The sequence below is a fragment of the Centroberyx affinis genome, unplaced genomic scaffold (genome assembly GCF_046629955.1).
Source record: "Centroberyx affinis isolate AG114_WGS23_722 - 3 ecotype Tasmania unplaced genomic scaffold, CSIRO-AGI_Caff_v1 ptg004612l_1, whole genome shotgun sequence".
Classification (NCBI taxonomy): domain Eukaryota; kingdom Metazoa; phylum Chordata; class Actinopteri; order Beryciformes; family Berycidae; genus Centroberyx; species Centroberyx affinis.
This window is the reverse complement of record NW_027282223.1, coordinates 15,270-33,076: the sequence shown is the minus strand read 5'-3', so window position 1 is coordinate 33,076 and position 17,807 is coordinate 15,270. Positions and strand designations below refer to the sequence as shown.

At 42.6% G+C, this 17,807-nt stretch overlaps 1 protein-coding gene across 1 annotated transcript; it reads right to left on the bottom strand.

Moving 5' to 3' along the window:
• Positions 1-1,115: 1,115 nt before the first annotated feature.
• On the bottom strand, positions 1,116-14,901 carry LOC139665550 (CMP-N-acetylneuraminate-beta-galactosamide-alpha-2,3-sialyltransferase 1-like). Its single transcript, XM_071544604.1, has 9 exons — positions 14,819-14,901; positions 11,774-11,867; positions 11,330-11,462; positions 7,663-7,790; positions 7,226-7,422; positions 6,043-6,222; positions 5,134-5,179; positions 4,878-4,997; positions 1,116-1,384 (listed from the first exon to the last, which is right to left on the bottom strand). The coding sequence occupies exons 1-9, from the start codon at positions 14,899-14,901 to the stop codon at positions 1,217-1,219; spliced, it is 1,149 nt and encodes a 382-aa protein (XP_071400705.1). The 3' UTR covers positions 1,116-1,216.
• Between the last annotated feature and the right edge of the window lie 2,906 nt (positions 14,902-17,807).

Sequence of the window (17,807 nt, the reverse complement as noted above, 5' to 3'; positions counted from 1 at the left end):
CATGCTGAATGACAGGGAAATGTGTATATAATGATGCACAATCATCTAGATTTTTTTCCATTTGATGTAATGGTGCAGCCATAAAAACGTGGCGTCTTGAATTTGAATATCTCATTCAATATAAGCAGCTAGAGCTTCAAGAAAGAGTTGGAACGAGCAGATACAGAATATGGACGTGACATTGTTGTACAGTTAGGAAAAAAAAAAAATTCTAACTTTGAAGCTACTTAAGGGGAAATTTAAGGGTAAAGTCAGGAAAAGTCAGTGAACAAGGGGTTAATATGCAAATTCATGCATGCAAGGTGTTCCAAAATCTAATCAGATCATCTCTATAGGGGGAACCTGTTGTGTAAGCATGAAGTTCGTATGTGTTGTTCTGGAGTTAGTGTGTTCACAAGAATGTATTTTCAGACAGACAGGCAGGCAGATGATGACATGATGTCCCACATACTATGCACCATAGTGGAGGACATAGCCAAACAGATATAAGAAGGCAGGGGCTTGACTGTTGTCTTTATCAAACTGTAGAAAGAAAAACCGTCGAGGAATCTCAGACTTCCTTTGGCTTAAGAGTTAATTTAGAGCGAAAAGAATGAGATGCCGCTCATGCAGTTTCTCCAGTTCACTGTACCGCTTCCAGGCCCCTTCAAGTTACTTCATCACCCCATGGACCATGCTACCATCTAATTTGATGTCATTAAGCCCCCTGGACCTGTGCTCCAGTGCGTTGGATCATAATAACACTGAGAAAGATAGATAGCAAACTAGGTAGCTTCATATCTGCATCAGACATCGGTTAACATGAAGCATCAAAAAGCTATAATTTCCTTGGTGTTTGACAGATTTTTCACTGCATTTGTAAGCTTTATGATAGGTATGCTTTGTTTCTGGCCACTAATCAGTTTCCCAGACAAATAACACCAAACAGGTGGTGCATATCCTTCATGCGTCTGGTTCATTTCTCTGTTTTCCCTCTCCAAAAGTGATGGATGATTATCTAGGCCAGTCACAATCCCAGTCAATATGAGGTTCCTGCGTGCAGCAAGGGACTCAGCCAGAGTGGGAATGCCCAGCTGTGTCTGTGTAAATTGGCAGGGATAAGTTGCTTAATCCTGTTTTGCTTTGTAAATGATTTGCTCTCTAGGCTTGATTGAAAATGCTCAAATTGCCAAGAGGGAGGGAGGGAGGGAGAGGAGGAGAGAGATAGAGATAGAGATCACCACCCTTTAAAGAACTGGACTTTTTGTATCTGAGATAGTTGCTGAATGAGTTTAAACTCGTTCTGTCCACCATGGATTCCAGTGCGGTAGTGTTTGTTTTTGAGTTCTTCCCAGTAATGGTTCCAGTTTCCATCTTTGTCTGCTCCATAACCAAAGACGTTGACCTGGGAAGACAGACACGTTTCAGATGAATATGATGCGGATTTAACCTGTTCAACAAATTACATTCACAGGTATCACGGTGTTGCCAACTTGCTGACTTTATCACCAGCGACTTTACTTCTAAAAACCAACAAGCAACATTATTTGTAAAAGCAACTATCTACCGCACTCCCCTCCAACCTATGGGGCAATCTGGAGCGATTGGAGAAAAAAGAGTACCTCTCATGGGCACTCCCTCTCTCTCAGCCAACACTAATTAAAGGAGAAAATCCACCCACAGATACTCTTACACTGTTAGATATCATCAGTCAGTGATGTTCAGTGCATCCCAGGAGTTAGTTTGTGAAGAAATGCTGCAATTTACTTTTTTGTTGTATCCACTTTCCCGCAACCTGCCTCATCTAATTCTGCTTGTTTGTGATTTCTTGCATTTCCCAAAATGCCTTTTGACAATCTGCGGAGAACATGCCTGAACTTGTTGCATTCAGCTGTGGGTTATGTGTGTGGGTGGAGAGAGCAATAGCAACAGTGAGAGCGTAGTAAGAGCAAGAGAGCAAGTTTTTATTTACTTACTCGAAACACAACATGTCTAGTGGCTGCATTGCATTCTGGTCTATTTTCTGCTGCTGTCAGTGGAGAAATTGGTCTCTCTGCCTCTTCTACGATGGATTTCTCCCTGTATGATTGTTGAATGTCTCTTGGTGCAAAATGGCGGCTCTAGAAAGAAGCCCTCGCTCTTTGATTCTGAGGGACTGACACCAAAACCTGATATCTATCTCTATCAAACTCCATTGAAGCTGCAAATGTGAACGTGTCTACAGCATGTAATGATCTAATGCTCTTCATTCTGTCATGTCACTCTTTATTTTTATGCCAACTAATAAAGTCTGAAAAGAAGAATAGGTGAACGTGTGACACTGGTACTGTATGGGGGCCATTGTGTGCCAGGATCTCAAATAGGATAATCCAGCATCAAATATATATATATATTTTTCAATAAATACACTTATATCTGTGTGGAAAAATTATTTAAACAGACAGAAATATATTAAATACAGTACATGGACAAAAGTATGCGGACACCCCTCTGAATAAGTGGATTAGGCCATTTCAGCCACACCCATTGCTGATAGGCATGTAAGATCAAGCACACAGCCATGTAATCATCCTTTCCATCAAGTCAGTTTGTCAAATCTCTGCCCTGCCAGATCTCCTGCCAAGTGGCCAAAACCACAGGTGAATTTTGAAGCCAATAAGGAAGAGTCGGCAGGCGGCGATTCCTCTACTGTCTGCTAGATGCCGGCTCCAAAAAAGACTCCAAACCGCCCGACTCCATGCAAGTCATATTTTCACTTCTTCTAATGTGTGTCCTTATGGCGATTTTCAAAATAATAATATGTCATTAACAGGATATAACTGTTATATAACTGTAAAAAAAAAAAAAGAGGGCCAATAGCAGGCGGAGCTGTGGCTCTGTGGACAACCCCCGGCTTCACCAAAAAATGGCAGCGATCATAAACCCCAACTTTTGCTTTCAAACGGCCCTTCAGAAACCTATGGGTGATGCCACACTCCATCTTGTTTTACAGTCTATGGCTCCAGTCAACTGTAAGTGCTGTTATTGTGAAGTGGAAATGTCTAGGAGCAACAACAGCTCAGGCACGAAGGCACTGAGTGCTGAAGCGTGTAGCGTATACAGACCTTCTGTCCTCGGTCGCAACACTACGGAGTTCTAAACTGCCTCTGGAAGCAAAGTCAGCACACGTACTGTTCATCTGGAACTGCACAACATGCGTTTCCATGGCCGAGCAGCCACACACAAGCCTGATATCACCATGCACAATGCCAAGTGTCAGCTGGAGTGGTGTAAAGCTCGCCGCCATTTGACTCTGGAGCAGTGGAAACGCATTCTCTGGAGTGATGTATCACGCTTCACCCTCTGGTGGTCCAACAGATGAATCTGGGTTTGGCAGATGCCAGGAGAACGCTACCTGGCTGAATGCAGGTAGCGTTCTCCTGGCAAGCTTGGTGGAGGTGGAATAATGGTCACAGTTATTTTTCATGCTTCAGGCCCCTTAGTTCCAGTGAAAGGAAATCTTGCTACACCAAACAGTGACGTTCTAGACGATCATGTGCTTCCAACTTTGTGACAACAGTTTGGACAGGGCCCTTTCCTGTTTCAGCAAGACAATGCCCCCATGCACAAAGCGAGGCCTATACAGAGATGGTTTGTGGAGATCAGTGTGGAAGAACTTGACTGGCCTGCACAGAGCTCTGACCTCAACCTCATCCAACACTTTTGGGATGAATTGGAACGCAGACTGCGAGCCAGGCCTAATCACCAGACATCAGTGCCTGGCCCATCAGAGGGCAAATGGTCTGCACATGGCACTTGTATGCCAGGTTTTAGTCTTGTCTCTGTTTTCAGTTTAGTCTTTGTCTCTGTTTTCAGTTTCACAGTGATCGTTGTCTTTGTTTGGTCAGTATTCACATTCCATACAAACATTATATTATATAGTTTGTGCTATATTGTTTCTCTATAAACTATGGTGAATGTAGCAATACTAAATAAGTTTGGCTGAGGCCACTTTCTCTATGGGATAGCTTTAGTTAAAGGTTCCATATCATGTAAAACAGGATTTCCCTTCCCTCCTTGATTATAAAGGAGTTGGATGGTCTATCTAAACATGGTGAAAGTATCAAAACGCACGGTCGCCAACTAAATCCACACAATCCATATTAGAAAAGCGAGCCTCTAAACGAGCCGCTTGGACTTCCGTAACTTTGTGGTGTCACAAAGGTTCGCTCATTATCATTTTTGTAAGAAATAATAGACTAGCAAAGTGTTTTTTTCAAAGCGGTTGAGCGGTTGCCATTGTTTATTACCGGAGAGTTTTCCCTACCTGTAGCTGCCTGTTCTGCCGGTGCTGTTAGCCAATCAGAACAGAGGGGTCGTTAATATTAATAAGCCTTGAAGGCACAGCGACAGAAACAGCCCGTTCTTGGTAAGGCTCAGAGAGATGCTGGAAAATGAACGTGTAAAAATGGATTGAGTGTTTTGAGTCTTGAGTGTTTTTGGTACACGGTACTTGAACCGCCAACAATGATGTAGCATTTTGCACCGCATGCCGCCTACCTTTGGAAAGCCCTTACTGTGTCCTAAACTAGGGAAACGTTTCCACATGAATGCACATCGGCCCAGAGCTTTCCCTGCATGTGCACTGCAGTTAACCATGACTTTTTGATACAACTGACAACACGCCATGAATAAAAGCAGTACCTGTCCAGTGGTCCAGTGAATGTTTTTGTTTGGCTGCTTCTAATTGACTGATCACTGTCACACAATTTGATCCCACTCTAATCTACCTGGGTAACGTTAGCGCTGTTCAGTCCCATGAGCTGAGGGCTGAAAGTTCAATTTTTGCATGTGTAGGAGCGGTCATAGTTTTTACATAATATTTACAAAACACTGATTAGGTTAAATAATGAACTTACCTCATCGCAAATGTGCATTCCAAGAACCAAAGCCAGAAATCCAGTGGATGGATACTTGCCATTCTTGTCCAGCCAGATTTCATGAACGTATTTAATAAACGCTGGATTGAGAACCATTACCTGTGTAATCAAGTCATAATTAGAACTTTGAACTGATATTTTTGAACCATTACTTACTGTAGCCAAAAGAAATACAGTACAATTAATTACTGGATGACTTATGACATACTGGATGAGGAACGTTCACAGTACTCACCAAATCCTTGTTAGCTTGTATCTTTTCTTTCACAGATTGGTAGGTACTGTTGGAAATACCATGACATTATAAATTAAATTGCAAAGGAATTGGCATGGGAAAAATTAGTGTGTGTCAGATGGGTGCTTAAACCTTGTTTTCTGATCAACTAAGCCAGCGCACAGGGCATTTGCGCCTGAAATCATGGGTTGATCTGTGTGCGCTGTTTTTTGCGGTTTGGTCTAATTGCATAGGCCTATGCATTTGTGGGTGTTCCAAGGCTGAGGCACAAAATAAAGGGAGGGATTTATGGAAATTGGCAGTGGACGTGATTTATCATGAGGCGGTGACCGTGATCATCTGTTGATCGCACACAGAATTTACCTAGGAAAAGCATGTCTCTGGAAAGGTTCCAGAGACAGTTTCAGCAGAGCTATCTTAGATCTGAGCTATCTTAGAGCAGAGCTATCTTAGATCACGTACACAAATGGGCAACAATGGGCAGTGCCCCTGACACCTGCGTCTCAGCCAGGCTCTCCTGCTGCTCCTCCAAGGGAATTATTGGCTTTATTTATGGTCAGCATTTTGGTTCACCTCCTCATATCATACCAGCGCTCTTTACCTCCACTAAATCGTGCTTCTGGTGCCCAACTGCATTCACTTTATGTCGTTCCAGAGTGACTTTTTACGCGCAGGTAAAACATCTCTTCTCTGCAGCTCCACTGGAGAGACATTTGCGCTTCTTTTGCCCATCATTGCGTTGCCGCCAATGAGCTATTGTGCGCATTGCTTGGCCGTTGTATTAGCGCAGTCGCAATTCTAATTAATGATCTGTGCCTCCGCTCATTTGCGTGCCCTAGTTTAGCAAATAATAAATTAGTAGATATTTAGGACCGGATGGACATAAATGATCCTATACTGTAGACTCACACTTTAACAGATCCTGTGGTGAAGGCACTGACAAGCCACCGCAAATCCTGTGTCTTGTATGGAAAGAGCACAAGATGAGTGGTTGGATCCAAATCTATAGCACTCTCTGGATACATCACATGATGAGTTGTTCTGGTCCCAACGTCGACCTCAAAGCCCTTGGTACGGGCACGATTCATTCTAAAAGGTAGAATGGGATATATTCCATATCATATAGTTAAAGGACAATTAAAGGGTGGCTTGAGTTCACTTTAGGTGGAAAACATGAATGCAAATGTTTTTGGCTGCAACTACCCCCTTGTCTGTGGCAGATACCTTGAAATTTAGATTTTTAGTTCACCGTTGTGGGGGAAAAGTTTTAGCATTTGTCCCTCAGTTTCATCATGATATCACATTACGGTTCAAAAAGGATTTCTTGAGAACGCGAGAATTCTTGAGAACTGTGGTAATGCTATACAGTGGTAAAGCTGTATTGTAAATGGTAGATTGACAGCTGTAGAATGGAGAGAGGCATGATTCCCCAAATGAAATTTTACTTAAGGCCGCCAAATGGCAAGGGACAGCTGTGACGCCTCTCAAGCAACCACTGTGTCTCTGTAAGTTGCGTGTGAGGCTGTTATAAAAAATAGAAAGAGTGACTCAGGCGAGACAGTAGAGATGGGATGATATGCTTTTCTCATGATATGATTCGGTAAGAGATATGGAATTCACAAATCAGTACAAACACGGTACAGTATAATAAATAACAGTTCAATGACAACAGTCAAGTCTGACTGTGCAGAATTATCTTTATTTCTGAGACACATATCTTTCTAGAATGGCATTGGCTTGCTAGAATGTAAACAACAATTCATTTACGAAGTGCAAAAATTTAGATTTCGATTTTTTAAATTTAGTCTAATTTATGATTGCTACAGCAGAATAAAATGGAGCTAATATCGCGATTCATTTTTCTTCCCCACGATACATATTGTCATATTTTTGTATTGCGATATATTGAATTTCGATATATGCTCCCATCCCTACACCACAGTTGAGAGATTTTAATTGTAAGTGCATATACGTCAAAGTCCCCACAGTGTTTTTTTCTACGAATGAGAAGCAACGTTGGTAATGAGCCAAAAGCAAAATTACAACAGATTATAATGGGGCTTTCCTTAAAGTCTATGGTCTGTGACTTTACCTGATGACGACATCGTGAAAGTCAATGAGGGCTCCATAATGGGAGCCCCTCAAAGTCCCAGAGTTCCCCACCACAGCACAAGTCCTGCAGCGTCCAGGGTCGGAGTCCATGAAGATTTGACCGTCTGGGAACATGTGGAACAGCTCGTCCACTGCTGCTCTGTAGCCGACCCAGGTGCTGCGCTCATACTGCAATTGCTGACACACACACACACCACACAAGGAGGGTGACTTCAGTCCCTGACAGCAGGTATTGTCACTAAGACCATTGGCAGGAATACAAATAAATCTGAATTTGTGGGCACACATAATTTTGTGATGATTTCATGATGAGAGCATTTATTTTTCACTTTTTTCATAATGTTTTATTTGATTTTTGATGATTATTGCAGGGTGTTTTAAGAGAATCCAGCTATACAGTGATTTTTTTATATTTACCTTCCACCAGTTGAAGTCAGCCTCTGAGAGATTGTATTTTCTTGACAAAAAGGGCTTATGGGACTTGTTGAAACGCTCCATAAACCACCCATCACCCTCTGATATACATTTGTGACAGGCACAAGGACCTGAGTCCAGAAGATAGAGAGAATATTCTGAAAAAATCCTTGAAAGCTGGGTAGATGTCTGTCCATTCAATAACACACAGAGGGTGGTGGTACACAGTAGAAGAATGAAAACCCTCCATTTTATTTTTCTGGAAAGCATTGTGGCTGTGTGAGGTGGCTGAATGGATAGCAGATCCAATCTGTGGATACATGTGTAGTGAAATACACAAGTGAGCCAAGATTCGCAAAGTGTGTCATAAATATATCTATATATCTATCTATCCATAAATATATATACAATGAACGATAGCCTACTGTAAAACAACAGAGGCAGTATCAGTTCAGTATTACAGTAACAGTGGAGGGTAAATCCACCTAAACTCAGGTTATGCACCTTTTTATTTGCAGGAATATATTTTACCATTTAAGGTTTACATAAATATTTATGTTCACATTGTACATCATGTCAGTTATATAGGATAGGATATTTAAAAAAAAAATAAAAAGCTAAAATGAATGCACTTTTGAAACTATATAGCCTATATATTTCCTTTTTGCTTTATATATATATATACGTATGTATATATATATTTACATAGGTGGTAGTTTGCCTCATGGTGACCATAGACTGGAGGGCATAGATAACCTACCTTTTTATTTCCCACATCACTGGCTAATTCCCTATTGTATCTCTATAAGCCTAGTTATTCACATATTAAATCCATGGAAAAACTGCTTAGGTCTGTGATATGTAGGCTAAATCATACAATAAAATGCATAAATAGTTAAGATTACTTTTATGGTTCTCTTACCTGACCAGAGTCTATAAAGTCACTTAATATTCCAGTTCTTTTTCTATAGATTTTTCCATATCAGCGAATAAGAGGATGATGATGAGCATCTCTAATGGGAACTGATGAGAATGAAGAAATGACAGGCAGGTAGGGTTGGCAGTTGCAGTAAAGGGGAGTGGTGTGGCAAGCCTATGCAAGACTGGTACATAATTATAAAACTCCTTGTAAAAAAACACAGCCCCTAGCAGCAATGGCAGGGTTCATGCCAGTGCAGCAGCCAGATAAAATGTCTCAGTTCGTTGCAACTGTGCGAAAGCACTGTGAGAAATCACGGTCAGTGGCCATTTTCAGAGGAAGCTAATCTACTCCTAATGTTATGAGTAATGTGTCAGCTAGGTGGCATGTTGCAATGTTAGCCAACTTTGTAAGCCTTTGTTGGGTGACATAGCCTATTGACTGCACCACAGACTGCAGCATAGGTTTAACTTAGTAATTCACTTGATTGAAGGCATTAAGACAGAAAGCAAGAGACTGCCACTGGACTGTCTTCTGTGACCATCAACCTTTCCCTATCAGCCAGTCAGCCAGGTAAAATGTCAGTCAATGTGGTGGTGAGGTTTTTTCGAAGCTGTGGGCAAGTTTTGTTTGGAGGCGTGGTCATGATGGAGGTTTTTTTTTTTTTTTTTTTAACACAATCTGTCATTTGATTGGGCGGCCCGGCTTCCCGGCTGGGTGGAGTTCTCCGTCGCAGTACAGTAGCAGTACAAAAAGCAGTGGGAGTGGACATGGAGAAACAGGCCCGCCCATACCTCTAGTTTGCTGTGCATAGCTAACTGAGCTACCAATGAATGTGTGTCTACAGTGGAATAGGATTTACTGGCAAAAGCTTAGCCACAGTGTAACTGCACTAACAAGGCAACTGCCAATACTCACGCTGCAAATAATGCTTGATACAAATCAGAATTTGTGAATAAATAAGATTTTCACCTGTCCATTAAAAAAGAGGCCATCTCTACGGTGGCCGAGTGTTAACGTGGCAACTAAAGGCCTTTACACACCAACAGCGACGCGAATAAACGGCACGAAATTGCGAATAATTTGGAGGCTAATTTTGACGCGCCTGACTATTCACATCAAGCGCGACGCGATTTTGCGAATACATTATTAAGGTTCTAAAAAATATCGCGCCACGGAGAAAAAAATCTCAACATCAAGCGATGATGACCTGGTACTCCTTTTACTTAATAAAAAGAAAAAAAAAGAAATACCTGGGTACACCCAATACTGACAAAGAGAGGAGAACTTGGTGAGTTCCACTGCTTGGTTCAGGAGCTTAAACTGTACCACAGCTGTACACATCTGTGTATGAATTTCTAAAATACAATATACAGTATACGGGGAAACGGAGGCGTAGGCATTACTTCATTATATTAAATATTACAGGCACATTGCCAAACGTGCTCGAGCAACAAAACGGCACAAAGAACTGAGCAAATAAATGATAAAACAATAACGATCTATAAGGTATTTAAAAAAACATGACAGGCTCTTTCAATCATCGTGAATTTACTGCATGGAATGGAATCCTTTGAATGCGCCATTACGCAGCACAGCTCACGTTTCCTGCAGCCTGCCTTACAGTCATATATAGTGTTAAATCATAGGAAATAACCAGTATGGATAACATTTGCTAAATGTGAAATATTTGTAGATATATAATGAGCTCTGCCCATTAAATCCTTTTGGGGATGTGCTTCACGCGCGGATGTCCCATGGAAAATACAGAAACACAATATTGCACAATTAATCTTTCAGTTTATCCACAGACAGAATATCTCACGTTTCATGTCCAGGAGCGCTGTCTCATCACACTGTTGTTCTAAAGGTATGCAATCATATGTGAAATTACTTTACATGGAGTTTTGATGGCGCTCAGTTGGTCAGTGGAAGAAAGGAGGAGAAGGAGAGGGAGAGACTTCACATCTGTCTACCAACGCCCTGTAGCCCGTCATGCTGGTGTAATTTGCGGGTATGTTACAGGGAGAAAATTGAAAAAAAAAATGATTTAGGTACAATATTCGTTTTTTAGAATTCTGAAAAGCTGTTTCAGAAATTGAAATTGAAAATCTCAACGCCAGAGTTAATAGAAAAAAAATACACCAAAATACTGATATTACAATGGTTAAAAGGCCTATGCAGTGGATTTTACATGACGCGGTGCCAATCACCCTGAGCAACGACTTGCAGTGTGTTTGAGGTGAAACCAGCTGCTGTTCTGGCTACAGCTGTGGAGAAAATAGATCATAGTTTACATATGTTGTCTGTGAAGCCAGCCATACTCTCAGTTTGGCAGGCGATAATTTAATTTGTGCCTATATTATATCTACATTAGCCTTCCTAGTCCACTGTATGAGTGAACGTGGATCAGAGTGTGCCTCTGCCTCACCTGTGCGTAAAGGCGCACGGCCTAACCGTCATCCCCGTACCCATTTTGATTGGTCAGATGTGTACATGTCGGAGGCGAAACCTCGGAAAAATCGACCTTGGTCCGAAAAAATAAAAGCCGCAATATCGCTCAGCGAAATTACGTCGCTGATGTGAAAGCTTGCATTGAATGATACAGGTTCGAAAAATATTATTAACGTGCGAATTAATTGCACGAAAAAAACGCATCTGGTGTGTAAAGGCCTTAAAACTGGTGAACCCAAGTGCGGACACAGACAAGCCGGAGACAGGGATCAGGCAAACAGGTAGTTTATTGCTGACTAGTAGAATCAGAGCTGAGCAGGTCCAAGGCTAAGGAGCTGGGCTGACGAGGCGCAGGGCTGGAGACAAGGCTGGAGCAGAGCAGACGGAACTGCAGGAACAGGAGGAACAGGATCAGGCCTGAGTCTGAGCTCTAGTAGAAGTACGCGGAAGGGCTGCACGGGGATGATCCAGAACAGAGGGCACCGCAACTTCCACCTCCTGGGCGGGAAACAGGGGGGGGCTGATAACCCAGATGAACATTCGAACGGTGACATACCTGAAGAGGCATTGGTCAGGGAATTGTGGGCATACTCCACCCATGGCGACTGGGAACTCCAGTGGGACGGGTTAGCAGTGGTCACACAAGTGGTTGACCCGCTCGGTCTGGCCATTAGACTGTGGGTGGAATCCAGAGGAGAGACTGACAGTGGAACCAAGAGCAGAGCAGAAAGCTTTCCATACCTGGGAAATGAACTGGGGGCCTCGGTCTGACACAATATCCACGGGGATGCCATGTAACCGGAATACGTAAGCTACCAGAAGGTCAGCAGTCTCCCTGGAGGATGGAAGTTTAGGCAGAGGCACAAAATGAACTGATTTTGAAAACAAATTCATGTGATCACGATGTTAAAATAAACCAAAAAAACGTATATTTTAGCTCATTTTCCAACACCACTGACGAGTAGCTGACTTCAGTAACTTCAAAAGTCACAAAGCATTGAACAACAAGTGTGTCCCAGCCGGGTTCATCACTTTTTTGTGTCCCCTGGAAACGGATCCGTTGTCATTTGGTTGTGTTGTATGTATTTGCAGCGCGTTTGTCTATTTGGTTGTGTTGTGTGTATTTGCAGCGCATGTGTTGTCAAATTGATGAAGATGTTTTCTTAACTTGCTTGTCTTTGCTTGTGTGCAATGCGTGGAGCTCTCTCGGCCACCGTACATCTCCGTTGTTGCATTGGTTCTGTTTCCTCGATGCTTTCATTGCACTGCTTATCGCTCTCGTTTTTGCTCGTGTAACGAGGGGGACACTAGGACCCAGCAGAAGTGGGGAACCAATCACAGTGAGAGCAATCACTCAATAAAGAGGCTCATGGAATACCGGTGTGCAAGCTGCTCTCCTGGGGTGCATCCCAAGTCTCTTAAATTGCATCCACGTTTCCCTCACTTGCGTCTTTTCCTTGCGTCTTAGTCCCTCCCACCGATGATGCATGGAGAGGAAACCATGCGAGGAGAGAGGAAACGAGGAAAATATGTTTTTAGAGAAATGAGACGTCTTTTCCTCTGAAGCGTCATGTGAAGCGTCATGTGAAGCGACGTCCGTTTCTGCATGACAAAACGGGTTGTGGATGAAATAAACGTAATTTAGGTTCCCCATGTTCTTGCATTAACGTTATATATCAAAAAGCATAAAATAACGGGCATTTACACTTGTACTGTTTCTCCGCCATCTCGTTCAAATTTGCCAGATGTAGGGGCGGAGAATTGACGTCATGGCGTTCAGCTGAAAGTCTTCCGGGAAGGCTGCTCTCGTGTCTCCTCACTCATAGCTCCTCAGAGATCCCTCCTCGCTCCTCCCTCCTCGATCCTCGGAGCAGAAATAAGAGCTTTGGGACGACCTTCAAAATGACGGACCAGAACGACTTCCGGTTCAAGCGAGGATCGAGCAGCGAGGAAATATCAAATAAGAGACTTGGGATGCACCCCTGGTCCAAAGGTTGCCACACTAATACATGGTCTCCAGATGGTTTTAACAGCTTTGACAGGATTGGAAGGTCTTGTCATACAAGACAGGGCGCTGATTACCGTTTACTTTCTGCTTATTTTATCATTGTTTTATGGATAGGGTTTTAGGGATTTAATCTACCTCTTCTTGTCTCTCTAGTACTGCGGCTAGTGGTGGTCTCCAGTAGCGGCTGGTGTGGTGCGAGTTCACTCACGAATTTGTGGAGGATTGTGGTGGCACATTTGGTAGCTTTGGGTGTTTTCTGTTGGAGTGAAGTAAGGATGTTTTTATGTTTTTAGGTTTGGTTGATATATGCACAGCTAGTATACGCCCAGCTCATCTCATCTTTAACTCCTCTTTAACTTCCTCCTTTTTCAGGATTCCTTCTGTTTTTAAGATTTGTAGACATTTTTAATAAAGCAGCCTGTAATGGCAAGTTTACCCACACTGACTGTTTCGTCATTGAAGTTAACCTGTGCAATCTACTGTGGTCAGGTTTCCCTCCCTAGCTCAATTGTGAGTGGAATAGCTAAGGGTCAAATCCCCAGTGACCTAACCCTCCATGGTAGTCACATTTGGCGTTGTCGGCAGGATACAGAAAAACAGTCAGTGTGTGGTAATTTTTGTTATTTACATTTGTTTTTCTTTTCATTAGAGGACAGAGTTAGGGTAGTAAACGGTAATCAGTCCGCAGCCCCAAGATTGGCTTATGCAGATTTCCACAAGATGTTTATTTTGGATGTTGATGCTAGTCACAATGGCTTGGGAACAGTCTTGTCACAAGAATCGGAGGGTAAGATCCATCCTATTGCATTTGCAAGCAGAGGTCTACAGAAAACGGAAAGAACCATGCAAAACTACAGTTCCATGAAATTGGAATTTTTAGCCCTTAAGTGGGCTGTTACAGAAAAATTCCGAGAACACTTATTGGGCCAAAAATGTATTGCGCATACAGATAACAATCCCCTCAGTCACCTACAAACAGCTAAGTTTGGGAGCAATTGAACAAAGGTGGGTTTCAGAGCTGGCAAATTTTGATCTAGAAATTAGATATAAACCTGGGCCGAGCAAGTGGCAATGCAGACGCTTTATCAAAGCAAAATGTGACTTCAGACCAGGTTTTGGCCCTTGCTCCTTGCTCTTGCCAGAAAGTCTTAGATGGGCCTTACAGAGGGAACGTGCAGCATGTAACTCCCAAACCTTTGCCTCCCAAACTGTAATGGTGTCTTGGGGGGGCCAACACCAACCTCTCTGTTTTCGACACCAGCCTCCCTAGCTCAATTGTGAGTGGAATAGCTAAGGGTCAAATCCCCAGTGACCTAACCCTCCATAGTAGCCACACTTGAAAGCTTTAAAAAAAAAATATATTTTTGTCTGAAGAAGGAGGTGGTGAAGCCAATCCCCGTAGAGCTGTTTCAGCCAAGCGACACAAAAAATTGAAATAGTTTGCAGATTGCAGCGTAATTCTCATTCTTGCTTACCTTTATGTAAAACGTGCGTGAGTGCCAAGAAATGTTCTGGAATGGGGCAAACTAGGAGGTTTCATACAGCGCTGATGGACATGCCTGTATTACCGACCGGGCATGCAGGGCACATGCCCCGGGGCCCCGGTGTCAGGGATCCAGCCAAGGTCCATTGATTTTCTCATTATGCATATTCAGTTCATTTTATGTTTGCCTTTTGCCTGTCTTGTTTTCTGCTCTGTGAGTCTGTGTCCACTTCCCATACATCCAGCCCCTCCTGCTTCAGCTCCAATGATTGGTTTACCTGTTTCCTGCTCTTACCACCTTGTCTCCGCCTCCTCTGCATCATCTACCAGCCAATCTTCTGCCAGCCCATCAAAGCACACCTGTCTCCAGTGGTCCATTTGTACACAAATTTCAAGGGGGATGGTGGGATCCTTATGGAGACAAACAATTTGATAGTGGCAACAGCATGGAGGGTAGGGGACCAGCTGTTTACCCTTTTGTTTATATTGTAACAGCATAAAGGTAATGCTATATTCAAAAGACATGCAAGTTAGGGATGTTAGGTATCAGATACTCCTGCCAATGCCCTGAACCAAGGCACTGTTCTCAGAATTGGAGTTGGTCCCTGCGTTGCACTGTGGCTGCCCACTGCTTTTAAGTAGTTAGGATGGGTCAAATACAGAGGACAAATTTCCCCACAGGGATCAATAAAGTGTAACTTAACATAACTTAATACTCATGGCACTTTTATCTTATCCAAACTTTAAATTTATAGTTATCAAACCTCTACTCATGCTCGCTTTGTCATCCTCTCCTGCTTGCTTTGCCTCCGCTGCATCGTCTCTTAAAACATCCTCCTGGCTATCATCTAGGTAGAAAATATAGACTAGTCAATAGCTTTTCAATGATGGCCAAATAGGCTACTTCGTACAAAGGTACCCCTACGGTGTGTGTGTGTGTGTGTGCGTGTGTGTGTGCGTGTGTGTTTGAAGAAGTTATCCATTTCCTTTACCAGCATAGATTACCACCCAAAGCAGTAATCAAATTAGGGCCACTGCACAAAATTCAGCACATACTAGCGCTGTGAACACCTTGTGCTCTAAGTCCTGTGATCCTTAGTGAAATTTTATTTGGGTTTACATGAGAACGACACACAAAGGGCTTCCTCCCTTTGACGGTGACTACCTGCCACTTGAACAACAAAATTCAAACTAGGTTCATCTTGACTTCCCGTTTATTTTGTTGCCTTTTATTTCTTCATTAATATAATTTTGATGTTAAAATGTCAACTAGCTATCTAATCTCTGTTTAATCTCTGTTTCTCTTTTTCCCCACTTCATACAGTGTAGGCTAAATTATAGAAAATAATCACTATGACTCCTGACGTTTCTCACACCTGTAGTCCTGCAGACCTACCTGCCCACCAGCCCATTATAATAGCCAAAATAATATCCTCAAGGTGTCATAGCCGTGTTGCAGATTTGCTGTGCCATCAACCAATAAAAAAACATGCATCCGTATCAATGCAGGTGCGTGTGACCCCCCCCCCCCCGTCCTCGGGACGATGTGCCAAACTCCAGATGTGCCATATTCATTAAAATGATTAAATATCAATAATAAGTGGCTTACACATTTCTTGATTAAATGATATCTTTGTGCCATAAAGAGGGATGAAAGGGGGATGGCAGTGTTACAAAGGGGATGGTTTTTGACAATTTTCATTTCAAGGGGGGTGGCATCCCCGCGCATCCCTCCTCAAATCGACTACTGCCTGTCTCCACTTATCTTTAGCTAGATGATGTGTATACTGTATATATCTTGAATTGTCAGTCAGTCTTTGCCAGTTCGTCCCAGTGTTTTCTCCTGTGTGTCGTTCCAGCCTGTTTCCTGGTTTTCTGTAGCCCATAACTTGTTATGACCTTTTGCCTGCCTACTGGATTCTGTCTCAGCTCACTGTTTTTGTACTGTTGCCTGGATTGTTTGGATTATCTGGTTCTGACTTGGATTTGGACTTTGGTTTTCGGCTCAGTAAAGACCCTTGAACTTTTACCCCTGCCTCTGCCTGGTGTGTTCCGCTTTTGGGTCCTAACTACAAACCTGACACCCAGACCACCAGGAGCCCCAAAATATTTTGAGTCCCACGTCCGTGTTCAATGCGTTTTGCAAAATGTCACAAATTTCAATTGAAATGTGCAGCCAGGAGGTACTTTGACACACACTTACCTGCCTCAGGCCCCTAACTGTAGGCCACAGTGTAGAAAGATTGTGGGGGCCCATATCACAGCCTCTAATGACATTCGGGGCCCCAACCAAAATTATTACTGAATGAGACAGCTCTAGATAGAAGGAAGGGTAGTTTGTAATAGCTAAAACTGAGTTTCAGATGTACTTTGAACCTGTAAAAGGTTCAAAGTAAAATGTTTACCTTTGTATTGTTTGTGAACAGGCTAGTATCTTGAGTTAAAGTGTGTGGGTGCGTATCGAGAGGAGGGGGGCCCGATAGGACATGTGTGCCCAGGGGCCCTGTGGTTGGTTAATCCGGCCCTGCTGATGGGTGGATTTTTTCTGGGAGAGCCCCAACACATTACTTAGATTAAATACAAGGCAGTATTTTATCATGAAAAAGTTACATAATGTAGCTTTAAGGGTTAGGTTTAGGGTTTGGGCTACATTTGCGGTTAAAGGAATAGTTCGGTATTTTGAACCCTGGGCCCAAATAACATATTCTCCGTCATGACCCCTATTAGTAGAAACCAAGCTTTCTGTCAGCAGTAATTTTTTATTCTTCTGGCTCTCGTGGCTTACACCGGTTTAGAAGGTAGTGCCTCTTTGAGAAAAAATAGTTCCTGTCCAAATAGAACACAAGTATTGACAAAAAGCTCGTTTTTTTTGTTGTTGTTTTTTTCCAAGATAATATACTGACACTGGTATGATTATACTGTGAGCGTTGTGTTTTGCAAAACAACTTTTATCATAGTTTTCAAAGACTGTCGCGTATGCCCCTAGGTTTCTATTGCAGTAGAGTGGGAGGGGGCCGCCTGGTGTTGCCGGGCGGGCGGAGCAGGCGGCTAGCGAAGTTATGGTTTCTACTAATAGGGGTCATGACAGAAAACATGTAATTTGGGCCCAGGGTTCAAAATACCAAACTATTCCTTTAAGGATTAGGATGTAGATTTTGCTTGGGTAGACTAATAATGTTGTATTTACTCTGTTTAGCCTATAAAACATACAAAGAAAGTAAAGTAGGCTAATTCTATTTCATTAAAACCAATTAGAATCATTATTAAAATTCATAGATAAAATT